This window comes from Brachyhypopomus gauderio, chromosome 3 (genome assembly GCF_052324685.1).
Source record: "Brachyhypopomus gauderio isolate BG-103 chromosome 3, BGAUD_0.2, whole genome shotgun sequence".
NCBI lineage: Eukaryota > Metazoa > Chordata > Actinopteri > Gymnotiformes > Hypopomidae > Brachyhypopomus > Brachyhypopomus gauderio.
In genome coordinates, this window is record NC_135213.1 from 6,511,386 (window position 1) to 6,533,533 (window position 22,148).

The 22,148-nt window shown below is 42.0% G+C and overlaps 2 protein-coding genes across 2 annotated transcripts; both read right to left on the reverse strand.

The window, feature by feature from the left end:
- Positions 1-4,785: 4,785 nt before the first annotated feature.
- On the reverse strand, positions 4,786-8,871 carry LOC143510117 (leukocyte surface antigen CD53). The gene is made up of 8 exons (XM_076999145.1): positions 8,718-8,871; positions 7,853-7,930; positions 7,394-7,582; positions 7,076-7,150; positions 6,274-6,378; positions 6,057-6,173; positions 5,855-5,938; positions 4,786-5,604 (listed from the first exon to the last, which is right to left on the reverse strand). The coding sequence occupies exons 2-8, from the start codon at positions 7,907-7,909 to the stop codon at positions 5,536-5,538; spliced, it is 696 nt and encodes a 231-aa protein (XP_076855260.1). The 5' UTR covers positions 7,910-7,930; positions 8,718-8,871; the 3' UTR covers positions 4,786-5,535.
- A 5,569-nt stretch (positions 8,872-14,440) lies between these two features.
- Positions 14,441-20,922, reverse strand: lman2lb (lectin, mannose-binding 2-like b). Its single transcript, XM_076999141.1, has 9 exons — positions 20,720-20,922; positions 19,699-20,032; positions 18,866-18,984; positions 18,573-18,690; positions 18,342-18,424; positions 17,751-17,912; positions 17,154-17,268; positions 16,933-17,049; positions 14,441-16,788 (listed from the first exon to the last, which is right to left on the reverse strand). Exons 2-9 carry the CDS (start codon positions 19,901-19,903, stop codon positions 16,646-16,648), a joined length of 1,062 nt encoding a protein of 353 aa, XP_076855256.1. The 5' UTR covers positions 19,904-20,032; positions 20,720-20,922; the 3' UTR covers positions 14,441-16,645.
- Positions 20,923-22,148: the final 1,226 nt, after the last annotated feature.

Below are 22,148 nucleotides of genomic sequence, written 5' to 3' on the forward strand. Positions count from 1 at the left end.
TGGAAAATGAGTTTTCTTTAGCTGTCATATACACTAACAAACTCATATTAAAAATAATGCGTAAAATTATGAAAATTTGTATCACTGTGGATCACAGTTGCAAAGGCTTATGATAAGCCTTATAAGGCTTTATAAATATGTCACAGAGCTTTATAAATGCAATTACAGAGCATTATAAATACAGGATTCATAGAAAGTGTCACCAAATTATCATTATAGACATCATTTTGAAGAATATAGCATATGATAAGAAAAGAAAGTGCAATTAGTGCTTCCCGAGTTTACTTATCTTATATATCTACCCAATACCCTCTGCAAGACCTTTGAATAAACCTATTACAAAGGCTACATGTACCCCAGGTTTTTAGTAGTATACTGAAGTTGTGGAGAACATGGAACATTCTTATGGAATTGTCGGTTACAGCTGACAGGACTGACAGGATGGTTTTATTTTTGCACTATATTGTAGCAAATTATGGCATTGGATGCAAATGAGACTGCTCACATCTTTGTTTTTGTGGATGAAGCTGGCTTCAACCTCACCAAGGGACGAAGACATGGCCGTAATGTTATTGGCCAACGGCCCACAGTGGATGTCCCAGGCCAGCGAGGGGGCAATCTGACTGTGTGTGCTGCCATTTCTGAGAATGGTGTGGCCACCCACATCCCCAGTCTTGGCCCATACAATACAGAGAAGCTCCTCTTTTTCCTGGATTGCCTTTATATTGATTTGATCCCTAAAAATGAGAAAGGTCTTGTAGGGCCTCACCTACCACACCACGTCATTGTATGGGACAATGTGAATTTCCACCATAGCCCACTCATCAGGGCTTGGTTTGCTACCCCTCCAAGAATGCTGATGGTGTTCCTACCCCCTTACTCTGCTTTCCTCAATCCCATCAAAGGTTTTTTTCCACACTTGGAGATGGAGAGTGTATGACCATCATCCACAAGACCAGAGATCCCTGCTCCATGTAATGGATGCTGCATGTGAATCATTACAGGGAATCAGTGTAGGGGGGTGGATATGACATGCACGCTGTTTTTACCCTCGCTGCATTGCAAAGGAGATTATATGTTGTGAGGTAGATAAAAATCTATGGCCAGACAGAGAGCAGCATGTGGATGGCCAGAGGGTTGAGGATGGTGGGTGAGGGAGGGTGAGGAGAGTGACTAGTGAAGTGAAACCACCCCCACTTTATTTACAGGACTTGTATTATAGAATGGGCATTATGTTTACATTTTCTTTTTACACTACAGTATTGTTAGCAAGTTCATTTTTGTGTGAATAAAAATGGGTTAAACTTCCTTGGCGTTATTAGTTTGATGTGTGATTAACAGAGGTGGGGACTCGAGTCGCATGACTTGGACTCGAGTCAGACTCGAGTCATCAATATTAAGACTTTTGACTTGAATTAATATTCAGAGACTTAGACTTGACTTGGACTTTTACACCAATAACTTGGGACTTGAATTGGACTTGAACCTGTTTACTTGCAAAGACTTGATTTTTTTTACCCCAAATCTAAATTTTAAAACGCATATTAATATTTATAAAGTGCGCCCCATTAATTTCATTTCCGTCCTTCTGACGCAGACCGGTCCTCTGCTTTTCCACACGGAGAATACAGATTTAAAAAAGAACACATGTCTATTATTTACATTTAAAATATACCTGCAACATTGGTAAAAAAAAAAAAAGACTCGAAAGGACTTGAAATTCCAAGTTTCAGACTTGGGACTTGACTTGACTGTTGCCTGTCTTGACTCGAGACTTGACTTGAGTTGACTGTCTTTGCTTGAGACTTGACTCGGGACTTGAGGATAAAGACTTGGACTTACTTGAGACTTGCAAAACACTGACTTGGTCCCACCTCTGTAACCTTTGTAAAATCCTTTTTTTTAAGTTTTATACACCATTGTATTCTGTTAGTCCTTTGCCATAGTGACAACACATCTAACCATTTTGACTTGAAGTGCTCACACAATGCCAAATGGACAATGCATTTTGGTAGCACTAACTATTCATACAAGAAGGGAATTGAGGTTTGACACATGGATGAATTGTTCTGGAAAGGATATGGGCTTCTGAAGGCAAACCATGGTGTTGTGCTGAACCATCCAGGTTATTTTGATAAAGGATGTCTAGTCTGTTTTGAGAAATGGGCCAACGCATTTGCATGCCAATCTTTACTATTTTGGTGGCACTGACTCTTTAAATGAAAAAGGGGTTTAGGGTTTAGATACACTTTTACAAGACAACTCATTTGTTGGGCTGATCTGTAAGACAGTTGTGCAAAATGATCTTAAGAGTTTGGAGAATGTAATTTTCGGTTTCAACCAATCGAGAAAAATTAACAAACTGGACGAACCCACTAGCAAAAGCACAAAAGAAATGGGAAAGTAAAACCTCCACCAAAACGATGCAGGGAAAGAGTGAAAAGAAAAACACCGTACACTGTACAAAGAAAAACAGGGAGAACATAACTCGCGAAAAAAAAAACTATGCGATAAAACAAATAACTTCAATGAAGAAACTAACTAACATGGGCAGTCATGGCCTGGTGGTTAGGGAACTGGTCTTGTGACAGGAGGGTCGTGGGTTCAATTTCCAGACCTGAGGCTATGACTGAGGTGCCCCTGTGCAAGGCCCTTAACCCTCAATTGCTCACTTGTATAAAAATGAGATATAAAAATGTAAGTCACTCTGGATAAGGGCGTCTGCCAAATGCCATAAATGTAAATGTAACCAAGGACGCCGGGGGAAGTAGCTGTCTTTCTGACTCGAGGGGTGAATAAGGTAAAAACCTTCCCAAAATAACTGAAACCCAGACAGAGAAAACACAGTAAAGGAAAACTTGAGGAAGGCCAGTGAGTGGCGCAGGAGTAACAACACTCGAAAGATCAGATACAGAGAAACCGCTCCAAACGGAGATACGGACGTGGTGGCGAGACACCAAATACAACAAATACAACATGTTACCGATGAGAAAGACTGTATACTCATAGCAAGGGCTACAAACAATTCAGCAGTGATGAAGTGCAACGCTCCTAAATAGGGGAACAGACAACTGCTGCTCATCACCGCTCACTGCAGGAGCTGGCTCGTGGTCTCCCCCCAGTGGTGGCAGGTGGAGCGACCCTGGAGCTAGCCCTGACAATAACTACTACTCACTTTTGTTCTCTTGCAGAGGTGTGAGCTCTGGACGTGGATGTCTGAGGGTCTTCTCTCTGTTCTTCCATTTCCTTTAAACACAAATCATGAGACAGATACTCAGACATACACGCCTTACAGCTGGTCTTTCTGAACAGGCAGACACTGTGTCCTCATCCTCCTGTACCATCCTGGATGGTCCAGCAATCTCCCCCTGCAAACAACAAATTAAGACACGTAAATGTTAACGGTCCTCAGGGTTCAGCTATAAGAAATAGGCTGGTTTATGGTACTCACATCATTGTCAAATACAGGAGGGTCCAAAAGAGTCAGCACACCCCCCACCACTGTAAAATTTTAGTCATCAAGTATATAATAATACTACGATGTAGCCTGTAAGAACAAAAATGTAAAATCTGAGAAACAACTGAACCTGCCTTTAACATGAGGCTGTGTATCATGAGGACAGACAGGATCAGATGATGTTCCTTCTTTGATTCCCACAATGATGGGGCGTCCGCTGTTTTGCTCTAAAGCAAGGTCTTCTGCAGGAGTGAGGGCTGCTACAGGAGGCCCAGCAGCAGCAGTAGCAGTTTTCTTTCTGGTTGCTAAAATATTTTATTCAATTATTTATATTTATTATAGTGTTTTATATTTTCCTGCACATTAGACTAATCAACTGGAACTGCACTTACCATTCTGGAGTATGACCTGCTGCCACGTTCTCTTCACTCCGCTCATGTTGGTTCCAAATCAGAAAATTACTAATATTATTAATTTACTGTCACACTTTAAGAATGCCAGTGCATGGATTAAATTATATGCTCATGCATGTAATCTGTCTGCAATATTCTGCCAGGCAGCGTCTCTGGCTTTAGTAATACTGGATGTATTGCCTTTCTTCGTAATAATGTCTTTATATTCATTGTACAGATGTATAAGTAGCTCCTGTTCAGCTGGAGACAAAAAAAGCTGTTCGCTCCTTCAGCTCTTTCAACATTTTTCTTGCCTTTTCGAATATCGATTAGTGACTGTTTAAAAATACTGCATGCACGCGCATGACCGGAACTAGACGGAAGTGAACTGTTTGGTAGTGATGGGGCTTTTGGGAGATCGAATCAAATGAACCAATTGATTCAGAAAATGATTCGATCTTATGAGACGTTTGAATCATCACACGCCACAGTGACATCTAGTGGGCAACCAGGGCCTAAATCCACAACCTTTTCTTAACAGAAACAGAAGTAATGTGTTTTCCTAAAAATGACATGAAATATTTTCCCATAGCATATTGTGTCCCTAAATAATTTTTTTGTCATAAAAATGTGTTTCGGAACACCGTGATTCAAATGAATCGATTCAGTTCGTTTCCGCGTTTCGAGTTTGACATCGCTACTGTTTGTCTAACTCAAGCGAGGCTCACTCAAATAAGCGCCGCTTTCATAAGTTCGCTTGGTGGAAATGCCCCCTGGTCTAGTTCTCTATATCAAACAATAGAAGAAGTGGTTAGTCAAATACCGCTCTCCCTTTCGAGTCTCGGTGAAGACCTGTTCTTGAGTTTCTTCACTCTGGTTTATTTGTTGCAGGTATTCACATGCTGACAAGACAGTGATGTAAGGACCTGACACAGCTGAGCTACATGTTTACTTTATTTTTGGAATAAGCAAATCAGCATTTATTAATTTATGTACAGGAGTTCATGGTCATATAAATGTGGACACAAAAATAAGCACAATATTGTTAAGCAGAATTAGAATTATCTTTACATGAGCTATGTCAATGAAAATATGAGAATATATTATATGAGTTACCAGCCCGGCTGGCCAGAATTACATGAGCAAAAATTCTATTTTAGTCCGAAAACAACAGCATATATGTTGAGGAATTAAACAAAATCATCACTACTGTACGTCAGAGAACCGAGTGTCAGTAACCGTGTATGACACAGCAGTGATGAAACGTGCATTCATGAACTTCAATAATTACAGCTCAAATCGGAAGTTCACTTAACTGATGCAGTCAGGATGACACGCCGGAACCTAACCCTGCCCTACTCCACAATTAACTACATAATCTCACGTGGAAATAGCCGCACATATAATGTGTATTTACACTGGCATTATAATTAAGACGATGTAAAACTGAAGCTTAATATACAAATGCAACAGATCTCGTGAACACAACAGACCCATTTATACGTGCACAGGCACTAATTATTAATATATCTTATCTGTCGACAAACGAATTTACACAGAAATTGTCCCAGAAAAGACACGCTTAACCTCGTCACGTTTAACGTTGGGAAATCATAGTTTCAGTGAAGAAGTAAGAAGGGTGTTCCTGACGCGCGCTGGGCGGCCGCGTCAGTCGCGTCGGCCGCGTCACTTGTAGCCCAGTCCTGACTTGCTGATGTGACAGAAGAGCGTCATTGAGAAGCACATGCCCAACACCTAAAGCAGGAGAGACGCGTGAGCCAGAACCAAAGCCATAAGACCCCCCCCCCCCCCCATATGATCCCAAATCAGTAGTGAGATAAACGCACAGCTAAATAAAAGCAGTCAGAAGTGTCAGAAGTGCTTACAGTGCGTTGTCCACGGCTTTCATGATAGCTTATAATATACCGTCATATATGATGTAATGTCTATTTGCTTTTTCCCAAAAGACCCAAACCTCAGTAACCATATGTCTCTGTCAACATACCTCAATGCTGCACACACAGATGACGCCTATCCCGGTGCTGAGGAGATTACTGTCAAACCACGTCTTCAGTTTATCATAGCAACCCTGGGAACACATGCGGGTTTATGTGTGTTTAAAATGATTCCGACCCGGTGCTTTATTTGAAAACTGTTGGTGAAACTGGTGCTGGGTGAGGGGAATGTGAATGTGGATGCTGCCGTACATCTTTCCAGTAAGATGTGGGCTCTTCTATTTTGCAGGGTGATGATGATGATTTACAACACGAGTCCGGCACTCTACCGTTCCAGTCATTTGAGCTATTCACACCACAGCACTCAAACTGCAACAGAGAAAAACGGATTATACTCGAGTGCATGTCATTATGTTCGTTTTTTTGGATTAGATTTCTGGGAATATGATGCAGTGATCACTCAACGTACTGTGCGCTGGATGGCGTCCCATTCCTGCAAGTCTGTACTGTTAGAGGTTTTGTACCGTGCGGTGTCCACACTGGCTTTAAGTTCCTTCTCAACGTACGTGTTCATCTGTAAGATGAGGGTAACACATTCCTACATCCGGCACATAACCGTGGGGAATAACCGTGCCGCCACATTTTGCATTATGAATGATTTAATTTCATAATTAAACAAATAATTTAATTCGCGAATCTGGAAGGCATATTCCCAATTTGCATATAAGGTTTTAACTTTTTAATTCAGTTATAAGATTTCGTTTCAAGCACTTAAAATTTGATTAGCTTTCTGACATATCCAAATCATTCACAGATTCATTTATTTGTTATATCTTAAAACCTTGCTTCTGCATCATTAACTATAATTGTGGGCCACTCTGCAAAGACGGATGAATGATCTGTAATCAGTTTTCCTAATTGAATTCCAACATTTTGGGCTGCGGGAGTATAATCAAGTTCTCAGATGAGGCGTAATCTGAATTTAATGATCTAAATATGAAGCGTTGCATTCTTGCTTCAGCAATGATAAAATCTTACCTACAAATTCACTTTGATTGAATTGAAATAAAATTCACTACAAATCACTATAATTCACTATTAAATCCTGGTGGCACAAGACTCATTCTACAGTTTAATTTCATACATCAAGCACACTTTAGCTATTTTAAGATTATTTATGATGATTCATATATTTTTTTTGTTTTACATGATTTCATTGGTTGACTTTGAATTGGTTTTGTAGGACTGTCATCCTATCGTGGGTCCCTTACCTCTCTCTCATACATCAGGAGGAGGCAAGCTACCACCAGCTCAGCCATCATCAACAGGAAAAGCAACGTGAAGAACTGAAAACGACCAAGTCACATATCAGTATGCCTTTCCCAGACACTGCTCCTTTACAGCGGATGGGTCACTGTCGATTTTGAGGTTAGGCAAAGGCTAAGAGACACGTCTGACGCCTGCGCGTCGTTAAACCTCAGACCATGATGACATCTCGTTCTTCAAGCTGCATTTATGGTCTCGGAGGGTCTGTGCTTGTGGCCCCCATGGTGGAGTATGAGGAGTGAGATGTTGGACGTAGGACTTACGGAAATCAGCAGGCAGCGGTTTTCTTTGAGGGCCCCCAGGAACCCCAGGAAGGACACGCAGGTGACAAAGATGCCAATGATGAAGAGGCTGTTGGCGAAGGTCATGGACTTCAAACTGGGGATCAAGGAGGCGTACCTGGACGTCATGCTAAGGTAGATCCCGAAGCCAAAGATGGCAGTGCCACAGATCTAGAAGAACATGGCAGTTACTTAATTGAAAACCGCCACAAGGTAGACACCCTGTACCCCACACCTGCCGTTACTTAACCAACAGCCCCCGCAAACCCCTGGTAAACTTCCTGTACCCCAATACAGATTTCTGCAGGCTCACGTCATGAGGTGAAGTTGAATAAGCATTACATTTTTACATTTTGATATGATACACGATACTTACAACTATAGAGGATTGTTACAGATATTTTGTGGTCTGTGCGTGTTAGAGAGATTCTGGATACGTACAAAGAAGATGAAGTTCACCACACACATTGTGTATTTCAGGCACTTGAGGCACGACATCCTTCCTCCTGTAGTTCAGCCCTGCAAGGTTATCGTCCGCGTTAGCACCAACCGTACAAGACACGTTGAACGGACGGGCTTTCCGAAACCCAGGCTGCTGACTAAGAGCAGAATATTTAAGACACAGACATGACTTCCTCTTTCTTCCCTGCTGGGGCTGGCCTGGTGGCAGGGCAGTAGTCATGTCTTCACATACCCCTGATGTTCAGCAGAACCGCATGACACACTTCCTGTGCTCGTTCCGAGAAGCGAGCTAAGTGTAATGGGGTGGAAGCCGCATTCATGTTTTAGTTTTGAAATTAACAGTGAAATTAAGTCTTGGAAAACGCCTTGAAACACCTTGGGCGTTAGTTTTATAAATCCACGAACTTAATCACTTTTTCCCCCTCAGTTGCTTTTCAATTGAAAGACATCCGCTATGTGCAGTATGAACCAAGGCTAGACTACCTGTTCACATTCACTGAAGCCATTTTGGGCATTTCAAACCCTCCCAGTATTACTGAACTTCATTTTTAAGATTTGTTCTTTCTGTAATGTCGAAGCTGTCAAATTCAGACACACTTATGCTACCAGGATCTGTTCTGTTCTACCACATCTGCCTCATGTTCCACAGCATGTACAGAGATACACGTCTCTCCCACCACAAACTCTTAAACTACTTAAGTGACATCTAAAACATCTCAGATATATACAGCTTGACTTTCAAATGTAGATCCTATTTCTACCTTATTAATAGATGATAAACATTCAGACCAATTGGGAGTTTTAAAAACAATAAATTAGACTATCAGTTCAGGTATTTATTTACCTTATTGGGATAATCCAATATGCTTAATTTTCAATCCAGTATGAGGCAGGAATCCCAGAAGACCCTCTGACCCAGGATGTAAGATGGGCTCAGTCAACACACTCACTGTGCTTTGCGCAATTGTTTAAGTGCATGCATCACTTACGCTCTACTTCCGCTTTTTATGGCTATTTTTGCACAGGTCTGGGGTCAGGTCCCTGTTAACCGAATTTGAATTGCATGCATCACAACTGAAAAATACAGCTGATCTCTGGTCAGTGAAAGAGGACAAACCACCAACAACACCCCCTCCAGGCAGCATATGACACACAATTTTTGGAGGAAGACAAAAAAACAGACAGATGAGGGACTATGGAAAAACTAAAAGAAAAAAATGTATGCAGTGTCAGTCCACCACAAAAGCACGGTCTACTGTACCAGATTAAGGGCGGTAAATTTAGAGTTCCTTCCAATAGAAGCAACGACAGAAATTGTGACGTGCTCGCTGTGCATACATTACCATGTCAGCTGTGTCAGCCACACACACCACAGGGCTGTTGCACTGGAGGGGGGGGGGGGTATTCGTGAGTGTGTTTGCTGCTGGTTTGACACCCACTGTGTACCAGAAAAGGAGTGTGAAACAGACATTATGTGGTACTCAAATAGTGAGAACAGATTTTGAATTAGGCCTGGTTTAAGTGTAAATATAAATTTTTCTAGTTATTTCTAATTAAGACAACAGTATTTGCTAATTACTTCGGAAGTGTATCTGTAATTCTACCACTTTCATAGAATTATAGATAAGACTACTGTGTGGGTACAGCTAAAGGTCAAGCCACCTAACAGTTTAGGGGTTTTCTTTGCCACACCTCATTTTGAATGCGTCAGTCATCTCTCGCCATTGCTGAACAGAATGAGGTGTTTTTGGTCCCACTTCCTTTAGGTATAGTAACAGAGTAAACAGACATATGTTAGAATGGTTTGATTCTACAGACTGGGGGGTTGGCGTGGTTGTTGTTTGAGTTAGCCCATCCTCGAAGGGTCTGGACCGCAGCCTGCTATTCCACGGGCATAGCTGGAGAGAAGGTTGGAGTGATGGAGCAGATCGGGTGGAGCAGATCGGGTGGTTATGCAATGGAGGTTATGAGAGTCCACTTTCCCAATTAACAGTGTGAGACAGAAAAACAGGCATGAAATATTAATTAGTAGAGCAAGAATTTCTTTAAACAATTATATCACTTCCTGCAAGGATTTCTCTGTGAATAAGTGATACGAACTTAAAACACAGATCAGATGTATGAGTCTGACTTCTCCTTTCTTCATGTGTATCAGTTTAACTCTAGATGCAAAGTATGGGCAGATAGACAGGCAGGGGGAGAAACCTGAAACTGAAGAACTGAAACCATCCTGAGACAAACAAAGGGCTGTGGGGGATGTAAATGTAGCAGATGTAAACATCTGGGCCAATTCTACACTATAAACACAGACTAAACATTTGGGCCAATTCTACACTATAAACACAGATGAAACATCTGGGCAAATTCTACACTAGTACCACTATATATCTGGGCCAATTCTACACTATAAACACAGACTAAACATTTGGGCCAATTCTACACTAGTACCACTATAAACATAAGACTAAACATTTGGGCCAGTTTTACACTATAAACACAGACTAAACATCTGGGCCAATTCTACACTAGTACCACTATACATCTGTGCCATTCCTACACTATAAACACAGACTATGTGTGCCATGTAAAGAATGTTAAGACGTTTGGAAGTTCATCTCTGTGTTGTAAACCATAAATTAATGTTCTAGGAATTCTGACAGCATTTCTGTTAGTGTTTCTTGTCCCGGCCTTCACTTTAAAGTTAAGTAATACACAGAGAAAAGCTGCATTAGGAAAGCGTTATCAGAGGTTCATAATGGACAAATGACTGGCAGATCAAAGCCACAGAGTTTGCTTTGCTGTTGGGGAAAGTTTTTGAGGGCACCACTTGCTTCCCCAATTCAGAATGCACACACACACACACACACACACACACACACACACACACACACACACACACACACACACACACACACATGCACACACGCACAGCAGACAGCATGACCTTGTGAGGATGTTTCCTCATCTCTTGCACAATACGTTCACTTCCAAAAATATACAAGCGGCGACATCGCAGAGATAATCTCTTACCTGACAACGCAAGCTGTTACAAAGTGTTCTGCAAGCCTTTTTAAAACATCCACATTTGCATGGTTTTATTAGTTACACATGGTTCACACACCAAGTTCAACTAACCCTGTGTTGATCAAATGATATCAGGTGTGACCAGAGAAAGAAATTACCTGCACAGAGCCACAGTATTTAACTGACAGCTGGACACACAAAAATGTCTTCATGCTCAGTTATAGGCACAAGACAACAGAAATTCTTCTGAATTTAATCACATTCAGCTATATGTTTTCTGGAAGTTATTAGCAGTTGTGTAGCATACAAGCTAAACACTGCTAATTCACGTTTAGTTTGTACTCTGGACTCTTCTAGCTGACCTGTAAATATTACTGTCAGGAATATATAGCAGGGATGTCCTGTGATTTAAAGACTAGTAGTAACAATCTGTTCTGTAGCAAAGTGGAAACCAGTGTAAAAATGTGAGATATGCAGTAGTGCGTTGTGCTTTACTGCTGGCTGGTCAGTGTTTTTGACGGGGAAGTTGAGGTAGAAGATGTTACAGTAGTTCACCCAGCTGGAGTTTTTAATGTATAAAAGCCAGACATGAGACATGTCAGTAGGAGTTAAATACAGATTTATTCAGTGTTCTTTTTAGAGGCAGCCATTGAGTCATTTTGGAAAAAGGAAGTCTTCATTTATAAGTGTTGTATTTAAAGTAGTGGTGGGACTTTAACGCGTTAATTTCGATTAATTAATTACAGGAAAATTAACGCACTAAAAAAATTAACGCATTTTAACGCATTTAACGGACGAGACACTTTTGCACCGTGGAATGTTTCTCAGTGAACGAGTTCCAGACATACAGATTATATGGACCAGATGGAAGTAGGCTACAAACAAAAATAGTGTTATTTACACTTTATGTAGGAAGGAGTTCGCTTATCACAGGAGCACTTCCACCCTTCGTTACCACCTCAACGCAAAACATGTTGCGGCTAAAGCTGGGCGTACACTGTGCGATATTTTAAATCGTGTACTCAGCTCCAGCTCAAACTGTACGACTAAATCGCAGGGAGAGTCGGCTCGTGGAGCTGCTTCAACAGTGCGATACTCTCACGAGGAGCGATTTGAATTTCACACGTTTGATATTCTTGCGACGCTGCGATTTCTGATCGGGAGTTGTGAATCGCTCCTCGTATACCTGTGTAAACTATACGATGCACGACACGCGATTGAGCCGAAACGAGTGAAAAATCGGCTGAAAATGGGCCAAAAATCGCAGTGTACGCCCAGCTTAATGCGCAAGTCAGTAAAGATAACTTAGCTGCTAAATGTATTCCTAATACGATAGGGTGACCAAACGTCCGTAATTCACATCCTGTGAGGAAATGTCCTGGTTTTTAAATTACCTTCATTGGACCATTAAGACTGGATTAAACTTTCGCGAGTGGCCGTAGCGCGCGACTCCGCACACGTTTATACATGACGCGTCACATTATTTGTGTTGTCCGCTCCCTGTGGTCGAAGATAAAGACTTACTAGAAGCGCTGCGAATTGCGTCAACTGATGCAAGTTACGAACTACCGTCCAGGGGTGAGTTTCCTAAAACGTTCTTAGCGCCAAGTACTTCTTAACCTCGTACGTAAGAATGAGGTAACGAAGTACTTGGCGCTAAGAACGTTTTGGGAAACTCACCCCAGAAAGACAATGTCGAAGAAAATCCAGCAGCTGTATGATGAGGAATAGGAAGTAAAACAGGTTATTGTGAAGAGCGCCACAAATGTGGCTCTGACTGGGGATCACTGGACCTCTGTTAGCAACAAGAATTATCTTGGTGTGACAGCTCATATAGATGATGAATCTATAGATGATGAAGATCCAGTCATTTGCTTTGAGCATGCAGAAGACCACTTCTAGGCACTATGGAGATGCCTGTGGCAGAAGCCTGGGAAATTAAAGAAATTGCTAAAATGCTATTAAAAAACATCTTCTGATTTACTTCAACTCTTCCAATATCCTGAGCAAAACTCCCAAAATTAAACAACATTTTTGATCAGAATTTCCAATGTTCTGAACTGTTTTCTGCACACTACACATATATTGGTCTGTGTAGTAGACTGGTGGAAAAATAAACAAGATGTTTAGTTTATAGTTTTTTAGTTTAGTTTATGATTATGTTCATTGATTCATTCATCATTCAAACTTAAATTAATATTTCTCATGTTAAATACTGAAATGCGATTAAAATGCGATTAATTTCGATTAATTAATTACAAAGCTTCCGATTAATTCGATTAATTTTTTTAATCGCGTCCCACCCCTAATTTAAAGATGTAAATGTCTCCATTTATTCTCAGTATTCCTGCACTCTCTTTTCTCAACTTTTACCCTGTCATGGTGTTTCTCTGGAGAGCTTCCTGTTTGATGTAAGTTTCCATAGTCTCTACTGGTGCAACAGCGTCCATGGCCATGGAGTGTTTTTCGAGATCCAGAGAGATATAAACTTCATGAACCTCAGTCTTTATGAAGCTCACAGCCCAAAAGTCCAGAAATACTGAACATAAATGGAGACCTTTACATATTTAAACATAACAAATTTCTTTCTTCATGAACCTCAGTCTTCACAAACTTCATGAACCTCTTTGCATGTTCTCTCTGTTAAGTGTCTTTCTAAAAACAAAATAGTGGTGGGGGTGTAACTGATGACTTTTCCAAACTGGGGTTTTCCCTGGATGGTTGTGGCATGGTGATGGAAGTTGAACAGAAGGAGAACTGGGGATTTCAAGAACTCTGGAGGCCAACCACACACACACAAGCAAATGGTATATATACCACTTTCCATATCTGGGCAGACAAAGACGTAATAATGATCCCAGGAATGACATCATGAGCCACAGCCCAGGGAAGGGCAATCTTCTGAATTCTAAGATGACTGCACTGCACTCTGGAGCTTGTGACGAGGTTCCTCACACATTTCAGATACTTTCAGAATAGCAAATACTCCACACAGCTAGAACTCCTGCACATGAACAGTGAGTGAAGTAGGGATGTGTCAAACAGGATCGCCAAGTAAATACTTACATAAATTGTATAAAGTATTTTAAAAATTGTAAAAAGTTTTAACACTTACATAAAAGTGTAATACAGTGGTTGCATTGATCTAATAGCTTAACATGAAAGCACACTGGCTTTTGAAATGTGATCCAGAGAATTTGATCAGTCTTGGGACATCAACACACCACTCCAAAGTTTTTCTCTGTCCTCCTATCACTGTGATCAATAGCCAAGCAAAGGGCACAAAAGGTGGCTCTCTTTGTAAAGTTTAACCAAACTGTATATGGTTCTTCAAGAGAGTAGGGTCATCTGTGTTCCAGAAGTATCCACAAGTGCTGGTTTTGCATCCAGTTAAGGCTGAAGCTTAATATCCTGCTTTTGGGAAATTACCTGCTTTGGATCACTATGACTGTATATTTTTATGAATCTTTTCTTCTCGTCATCACACCGGTGAAATCAGAGGGATTGTGATAGTGTTGTCAATAAGCCACACATTTTAGTTCATTGAATAAAATTAAACTTTTATTTATATGGTTGATGTTTTTAAAAGAACAGCCTTACATTTTCCTCTCAGTTTTGATCAAACGGCTTCCAACAGCACTGACTTGATAACAGTAAGTTCATAAAATCTGTTCTTGTATTTACAAGGTACTTAAAATAGACAAAACACACCTGACAAACAATCTACACTTGGATTGAGACTGAACCAGGTGTGAACACTACCCGTGTTCAGTAGTGATTTAAGGCCTGTTCACATTTCAAGATCTGATCTGAATCAAATGCTACCTGAAGCTACACACCTACAGTAGTATTTGGTTATAAATGCTCTCAAGCCGTTTCAGCAGAGCCGGGTTAGACAGGCGCTGTGCGACTTTGTAGAAAAACTAAAAAACTCACTCACATCAGCAGCAATCAGCAAAACAACTAACCAATAATTTCTGGAGATTTCAGAGACTAGTGCAGACTTCACAATGCAGCGGAGGCGCAGGTCCGCTCCCGGATTGATTAATGTGTTCACGTAATCCCTAATCTCAGCAGTTTAATCTATAACCGATGTCAGGGACACTTTTCAGAAATCCAAACCAGCAGATTCAGACCAAGCCACGAGGCACATGCCCCATCAGTACTACCACACTGTCTCTTCTAAAAGAAAACAGAGGAAAAAAAATACAAACACAGGTTTGATTTTGTGTGACTTGCGCAGGTAGAGCATCGCAATAAGGCCATGAAGGTAAACGTGTGTGTGTGTGTGTGTGTGTGTGTGTGTGTGTGTGTGTGTGTGTGTGTGTGTGTGTAAAAATGCTGACGAGTTTGTTCGTTTATGCAACCTTCTCCAAACCTCACAGCACCTGCATCCCTCCCAGACCCGTGGGCAGCAGTGAGGCGGCTGACCACCACCAAACTTCTGGACAGGAAATCGTCAGGCAAAAGGCAGAACAAAGATCATCCAGCAAAAATCACGATGTCTAGCATTTCCATGATTGGTCATTTTCAAGCACTTAATCATGTAAAAAATTAATAAATAAAAGGTGATATCGGGACACGTGAAACCAATGCGTTACCCATAATTCAGTGCACTTACAGAAAAAAAAACCAAAAAAACACTATTTTCTCCCCCAAAGGACCTTTGTGTTTAGCAACACTATTTCGTCACTGCATTCTACCTAAAATGGACTACCAACTTTATTCCTTTACCTTTCACCCTCTTTCCACAGTTAGCCATGGTGTCCTGCACACATTTACAATGGAGAGATTTTAGCATCCCTACTTTTTTTCTTTTTCTTTAGCAGTGAGCCATTATGGAACTGTCCAGTAGAAAACTCATGTCTGCACCGCCCACATTGCTCATCGCCATAGCAATGCTGCTGTCAGTCACTGCAGTTGGATACACCCACACAATCCTGATTGGGCAGAGCACTTGAGCCGTTCCAGCATGGCATCCTATTGGCCGCAAACCTGACAATGGTTAACGTTCATCCAGCCCTGTATCTCCAATATCACTGATTTTTCCAGTATTCGTAATTAAACTGACATGTTCTTTAAAAGGCAAATGATTAGTAAATGATATGAAAACATGTATTCCAGTGAAAGAAGATGTAGATACCAGCAGAGGTGAGCACTGCTGAGTCTATTAATACTGTTCATCCCGTCCAGCACAACAAACTCAAGTTTCAACAGGGACACCCACATTTTGGCAGAAAGCAGCACTGTGTGTGACAGCACACGGCAACAGCGAAAAAGCTGGCCGTGCGTCATGGCAACAGCGCAAAGACAGCGTTCTGGCCGTGCGTCTCAGCTAACGAGGACGGGTGGGGAAAGGCAAAGTGCTGCTTCCACTGTCTGCGCACACACCAACAAACGCACACACACCAACAAACGCACACACACCAACAAACGCACACACACCAACAAACGCACACACACCAACAAACGCACACACACACACACCAACAAACGCACACACACACACACCAACAAACGCACACACACACACCAACACAATCTCTCTCTTCCGACGGAGAGCTGAAGAACTCAAGAATGGGAGTGACGGCTGGTGTCATCTGTGGTGTCACTAGTCTGGACTCCAGAGGAACCTTCAGTCAGCCGCAGCAGAGAGGACTTGACCTCCTAACGACTGAAAACAAGTCTCTCACTACACCCCCCCCACCCCACCCATCCACCCCATCACTCCCCCCCCCCCTTTCTCTCTCAGTAGAAGCGTTTCCTGCTGCGTTCCTTCCACCGCTGGAAGATGAGGAGCACTGCCACGATGAAGATGACGAGGCCGCCAACAGAGAACAGGAAGAGGAAGAGGAGGGTAAAAGTGCTCATGCCCTCGTCCGTCACTTCCACTGGAACGGGCAGAGAGAGACAGAGAGGAAACCCTCGGTGAACATGGAAAACCTGGTAACGGGGTGAAGCAAAGCCGTCTCTGGTCTCGGAGGAGAGGGCTGGGGCACGGGGTTGTGGAGGCTAACGAGGCAGGTGGCGTTTACCGGGGAGCTCGCGGTAGTCCACGCTGGGGATGGTCACCTCCTGCTCGTTCTCCAACTCCTCTGGGGTGCGCTCCACGGTCAGCTCGTACAGCTTAAAGGAGATCAGGTCGTGATTGTCTGCGAGACATTGCCGAAAACAACAATTGGTACAAAAGTCAGCCGTCTGGAGCAGTCGCCTCGTGGTTGACCAAACTCGAGAGAAACGGGCTCCGTTTTCAAACCTGACAGGTCTCCAGTGATGGACGACACTCCGAAGTAGTAGCCCTGGGGCAGGTGCACGCCGGGCACGTCCAGACACTCCTTCCACTCCTGCTTCCCTTCCACGTCCGTCATGATCTGAAGGCAGAGCCACAAGCAGTGAGGGTCAGGGCACACCCCTTTCTTACTGATCCAGGACCAGGTTTATTTAGCCTCTCGCCAAGCTTAAGCAGAAACAGAGCTCAGTACGAGACTAGTGTATAGGTGTAGGGATTGTGACTTTGCTGGAGTATGACTGATTTCTATGTAAACTCACTTTTAGAAAGAGCAGTGTAACTACAGTCTGTGGAATCCCCCATATGCAAACAGAGTTGACAAACCTCACATTGTCGCCCCTCTATGAATCACTACAAATCCATTTACTTTACATTATGCCCTTCCCTCAAAATCTGATTACAGATGTCTGATTGGCTGGTGTATGGAGGGCAGATTCAACAGATGCTGTGGAAGGCAAGGAATTTCTGACCGCGGGGTTATTAGAATTTTTCTGTGACTGTTCAGGTTTAGGGGCGGTGGGTTGGGTGAGTTAGATCTCGTGTTCTCGGTTTGTGTTTGATTACCGTTAATGTGTTCTTCATGTAGCGGACCAGGATGAACGTGTCAAACTCGACGTTGCGCACGGAGACTGCACAACCACCCAGGTCCATGTTCCTTCCATCCTGATCATGATCATAAGCAACCGAGCCGTTCCCCACCATCGCCGAGATATAGGGAAATACTCTCTACTCTCACACACACACACACACACACACACACACACAAAGTATAGGATGAATTCACAACATGATCTAAATCTAATCTAAAGCAACACATTTGATTTGTGAGGGTCCAGATGACCCGCAGAAGCAGATTTCATAACTTAAGTCTGAGACAAGAGCTTGATACATGTTAACTTATCAGCTTATGTAACTCGTTATCTAGCTTGTCATTACATAACTGCTAAGTAAAGGAAGGGTGAAAAATCTGCACCTAGATTTAACATTTTTATGACAAATTTTCTACCAGTAATTATAAAATCTGAAAATGAATTTGAGCCACTAGAGGGCAACTTCCTGACTGCGTGGGCACGTGAGTGAGAGGAGAGTCTATGCACATTAACCAACAGTACTCAGCGTTCTGCAGATCAAGGCTCAGGACAGCGTGCCAGATACCTCGTGGTGTTTGTCTTCATTGGGATACGTGTCTACAAATATGCCGAGACCAGTGAAGTGATTCTTATTCCCAAACACTGGGCCTAAAACAAAACACAAACAATACAGACAAACAATCAAAATGCTACTAAGGCTCGCTAAGAACTTGTGTTTCAATCTCTTTGACCATTGGTGCGGTTTGGCAGAAGAGGTTCTGGAGCTCTGGGGAGGAGAGGGTTAACGCTTGTGTACCTGTTTGCATGCGTTCTCTGGTGATCCAGACAGCCATCCCATCTCCATTCAGGTTCTTCTTACCTTGCCCATGGATCTTAAACTCCACTCTGACCTCCCAGTCCCTGATATAACAAGGCTGCATGCATGTACACACACAGTGAACCAGGAACCCAGATTTGTAGAAACATAGTGCAACTGTCTAAATGGCCAGGTACAATTAGACTGAAAGGGATGACAACGGCCAATTCATGTGTGGCTTAATAATAACAACAACAAGCAGAAATAATAAACGAAGGGAGAGAAAGACCCACTATGCGACTCCACACTGCACCCAGTCGGCTCTGCAGGTCCGGGGTTAAGCGCACATGCTCAGGTGTGATCATAGCAGTGCCCACCAAGTCCCAGTGAGAGGAGGTGGAGAATCCCAGACCTGCACACAAAGCAGAGGAAACACCTTAGTCTTTGCAAAATAAAAATACAACAAAATAGTGGAGATAATTCAAGAGATTTGAATCACCCGTTCTGGAGAAGACTAGATAAGCCAGGTATTTTTGTGTGGGCGTGAATTGTAGGACGCAGGTAACTAGCCACGCTTCCTACAATGCGAAATCATATTTCCTCTGCGTGTTACCGGTTACAAATCACTTATCTGAAACGTCAGTTACTAGTCAAAACATAAGCACTATAGTTACGTTACTATCTTAATCACTCTTTTCGTGATTTATAAGACTTTTAGTAACTTCTGAGGTGAACAAGATGATTCTTGTTCTCGTCTGTGGCCTTCATGAACTGGTGAGCTCGGGTTTTGTGAATAAACGGAGTAAGTCCCATAGTTATAGACCCAAAACCAAACACGACCTAACTAACATGACCGTTGTCTAACCTGCCCATCCCTACTAAGCAGTTGCGAAACCGGCTCACACCCTTTCAACACAATACCAGCCAACACCAGCGGTCCAACCCAAACTTGAAACGCCGAGAAACAAAATGATTTCAGTCTAATGCAGGAGCACCCGGTGGTTCCGCCGAGTCACGGTAGCTGTTCCCTGGGCTACAACACGCTGCTGCGGGTGGCAAAGTTTCCGGTTGGTCCGACCCGGGCCGCCGGTACCGAGCCGGCGGCCGTCAGCCCACTCATACCCACCTTGGTACGGCTTGGTCAACGAGTATTCCCTCTTGAGAAACTCATCCATCTGATATTCGTCATTTCCACCACTCCGGTCGGCCAGCGTCAGGAGCAGAACTAGTAGAAAATGTAACCTGGCATTCTTTAAAAAATAATGCGATAAACTCTTAATTAGTTGAAAAATAACGTTATGTTTGTTCAACTTGTTCATAGTAGCCGCCATGTTTCTCCTCCTGCTTCTGTGTAGCTCCTCCCACGTTTCTCATTGGGGCATTTCCGCTCTAGGACTTTAATTATTTGCCCTTGGTGCTGTCAATCATATTTCCAGCCAATTACGGTTGTCCACCAGTACCTGGGGATGGATGTTGGACCAATAAACTAATGAAGCTTTTTAAAAGCCACCATGTCAGATTTCAAATAAAAAGCACATTTGTATTTTGACTTCCAGATTAATTTTAAAGCTTTTAAAATAAAGCGATCCAGTAAAAAAGTTTCAATTTTCAAATTCAGTCTTATCACTTCAAGCAGTTTACCTATTGTAATGAAGAAACCAGTTATTCAACAACCACGTATTTCAGATTTAGTTAAATCTTGTACCTACTAGATCCGTTTAATCTTACACTATTCTGTACGTTTTTAAACATTCATTTATTACAGTTTTTGTGCTCACACTTCAAATTATATTTAAGGCCATTCTCCTTTCATTGCATATAGTCCACTTTATATCTGCTGTGGGAACCTACAAGCTACTACTTTTCATGGATTAGTTCGACTTATTATACGGCGAGTAGAGATGAAGCTCTTATTAAAGGCCTACATAGGCTAAATAAAGTACTGATACATAGATTATTGATATTATTATGATATATTATTATATTATATTATATTATTATGGTGTCATTGGGACACCACGCCTACCAATCTTCTTAGAGATACAGAGGGTCAATCTAATATCACGCTGTCATTTATGTCCTAATAACTATATATAGATTAGGCTACTATGTGCTCATATCTGTACTCATCATATCATATCTCTTACTTTGTCTTAGTTTCCTGCATTGCCAGTGGATTGTCGCTGTAGCGGTGATACATCCGCTCTGCAAACCTATATATTCATGCAGTAATTCTATACACAATTACACATAACTCCTAAAATAATGTGCCGCTATGCTGGTGCTCGCAACTACACGTTTCCAAATTACAAGTAACCGTTTTCCGTTATGTCCCACGAACTTTGTTGTGCTGGTCGTTAGAGCGGATATTAGATGACCTCGACGAGCCTCCGTAACGGTAACGGTGACTGCCCACTTTCCCACGACACCCAGCTTTCTATATGGATTCAGAGATAGGGGTTGCTCCCTCACAAAAGGTGTACGGAAGCAGGATGAAATTGTGGCTTTCATATTTAAACATAGATGTATTGGCAACGAGTAGCTGTTTGCTTTACTTCTAGGTAAAATTCGTTTCAGAAAGTTTTTTTTATTGTTAGTGAAAAATCCTCACTCACTCTGTAATGTGCACTGTATACTGTAGAGGGTGCTGTTGAGTCACGATCTATCATTTTAACATATTTTCTGCTGTTTCTGTCTGCCTGTCAATGAACAGGTGAAAAATTATTACCACAGACCCCACAGAGTCATACGACCTTCATATACTTACAGAGTGAAAACCGGGGATCAGTATTTGGCGATTCTTTCTTAATGGTTATGTATGTAAGAACTGTACACTGTACGAATCATAGATCCACTCTGTGGCAGTTTTGGGCTATGAGAAGTTTCATTGTAGTGGTTACGGAATGTTTGCCGTCTTCATATTTAAGGCTCGAGTTCCCTATTAAAATTGAAATAACTCCTCTCTCTCTCTCACACACACACACACACACACACACACACCTGATACACTGAGTCTTCAGTCTTAATGTTATTGGAAAAATACTGAAAATGTATTTAGCTATGGTTACCATAAGGTGTCTGTCTAAAACCTTAAAGTTGCAATCTTAAGAAATTTCCCTAATATAGTCTGTTAGGATTGCAAAAGTTGCACATTAGGTTGCATTAGTTACACTCAAAAACACTCAAAATTGGGAATCTGTCAATCCAGGGTCGCAATGAAATCGACGGATTAACAGATCTGGAAACGTTATCACTAAGCTTTGTATTTCAATGAAATCTGAAACTGAAATGTTCCGTTTGAAATGTAGCCTAATTAATGCTTGATAGTCTAAATAAGATGGGTGAATTTGAAAAAATGTCCATGAACTTTAATCCACTCATGGGGTAAAGTTCTAGAAACTCAAGAGGTTCTGATTTAGATTTAGTTGTGTGGCTCTCTGATATCAACATTCACCTCATTAAACCACGAGACACCTAGAGCTCCGCGCGCGCGCAGCTGCTTGGTTGACCCAGAGCCCTATAGAGAGATACTCTCTATACGGCTCTGGGTTGACCTGCCTGTATAATATATTTGTG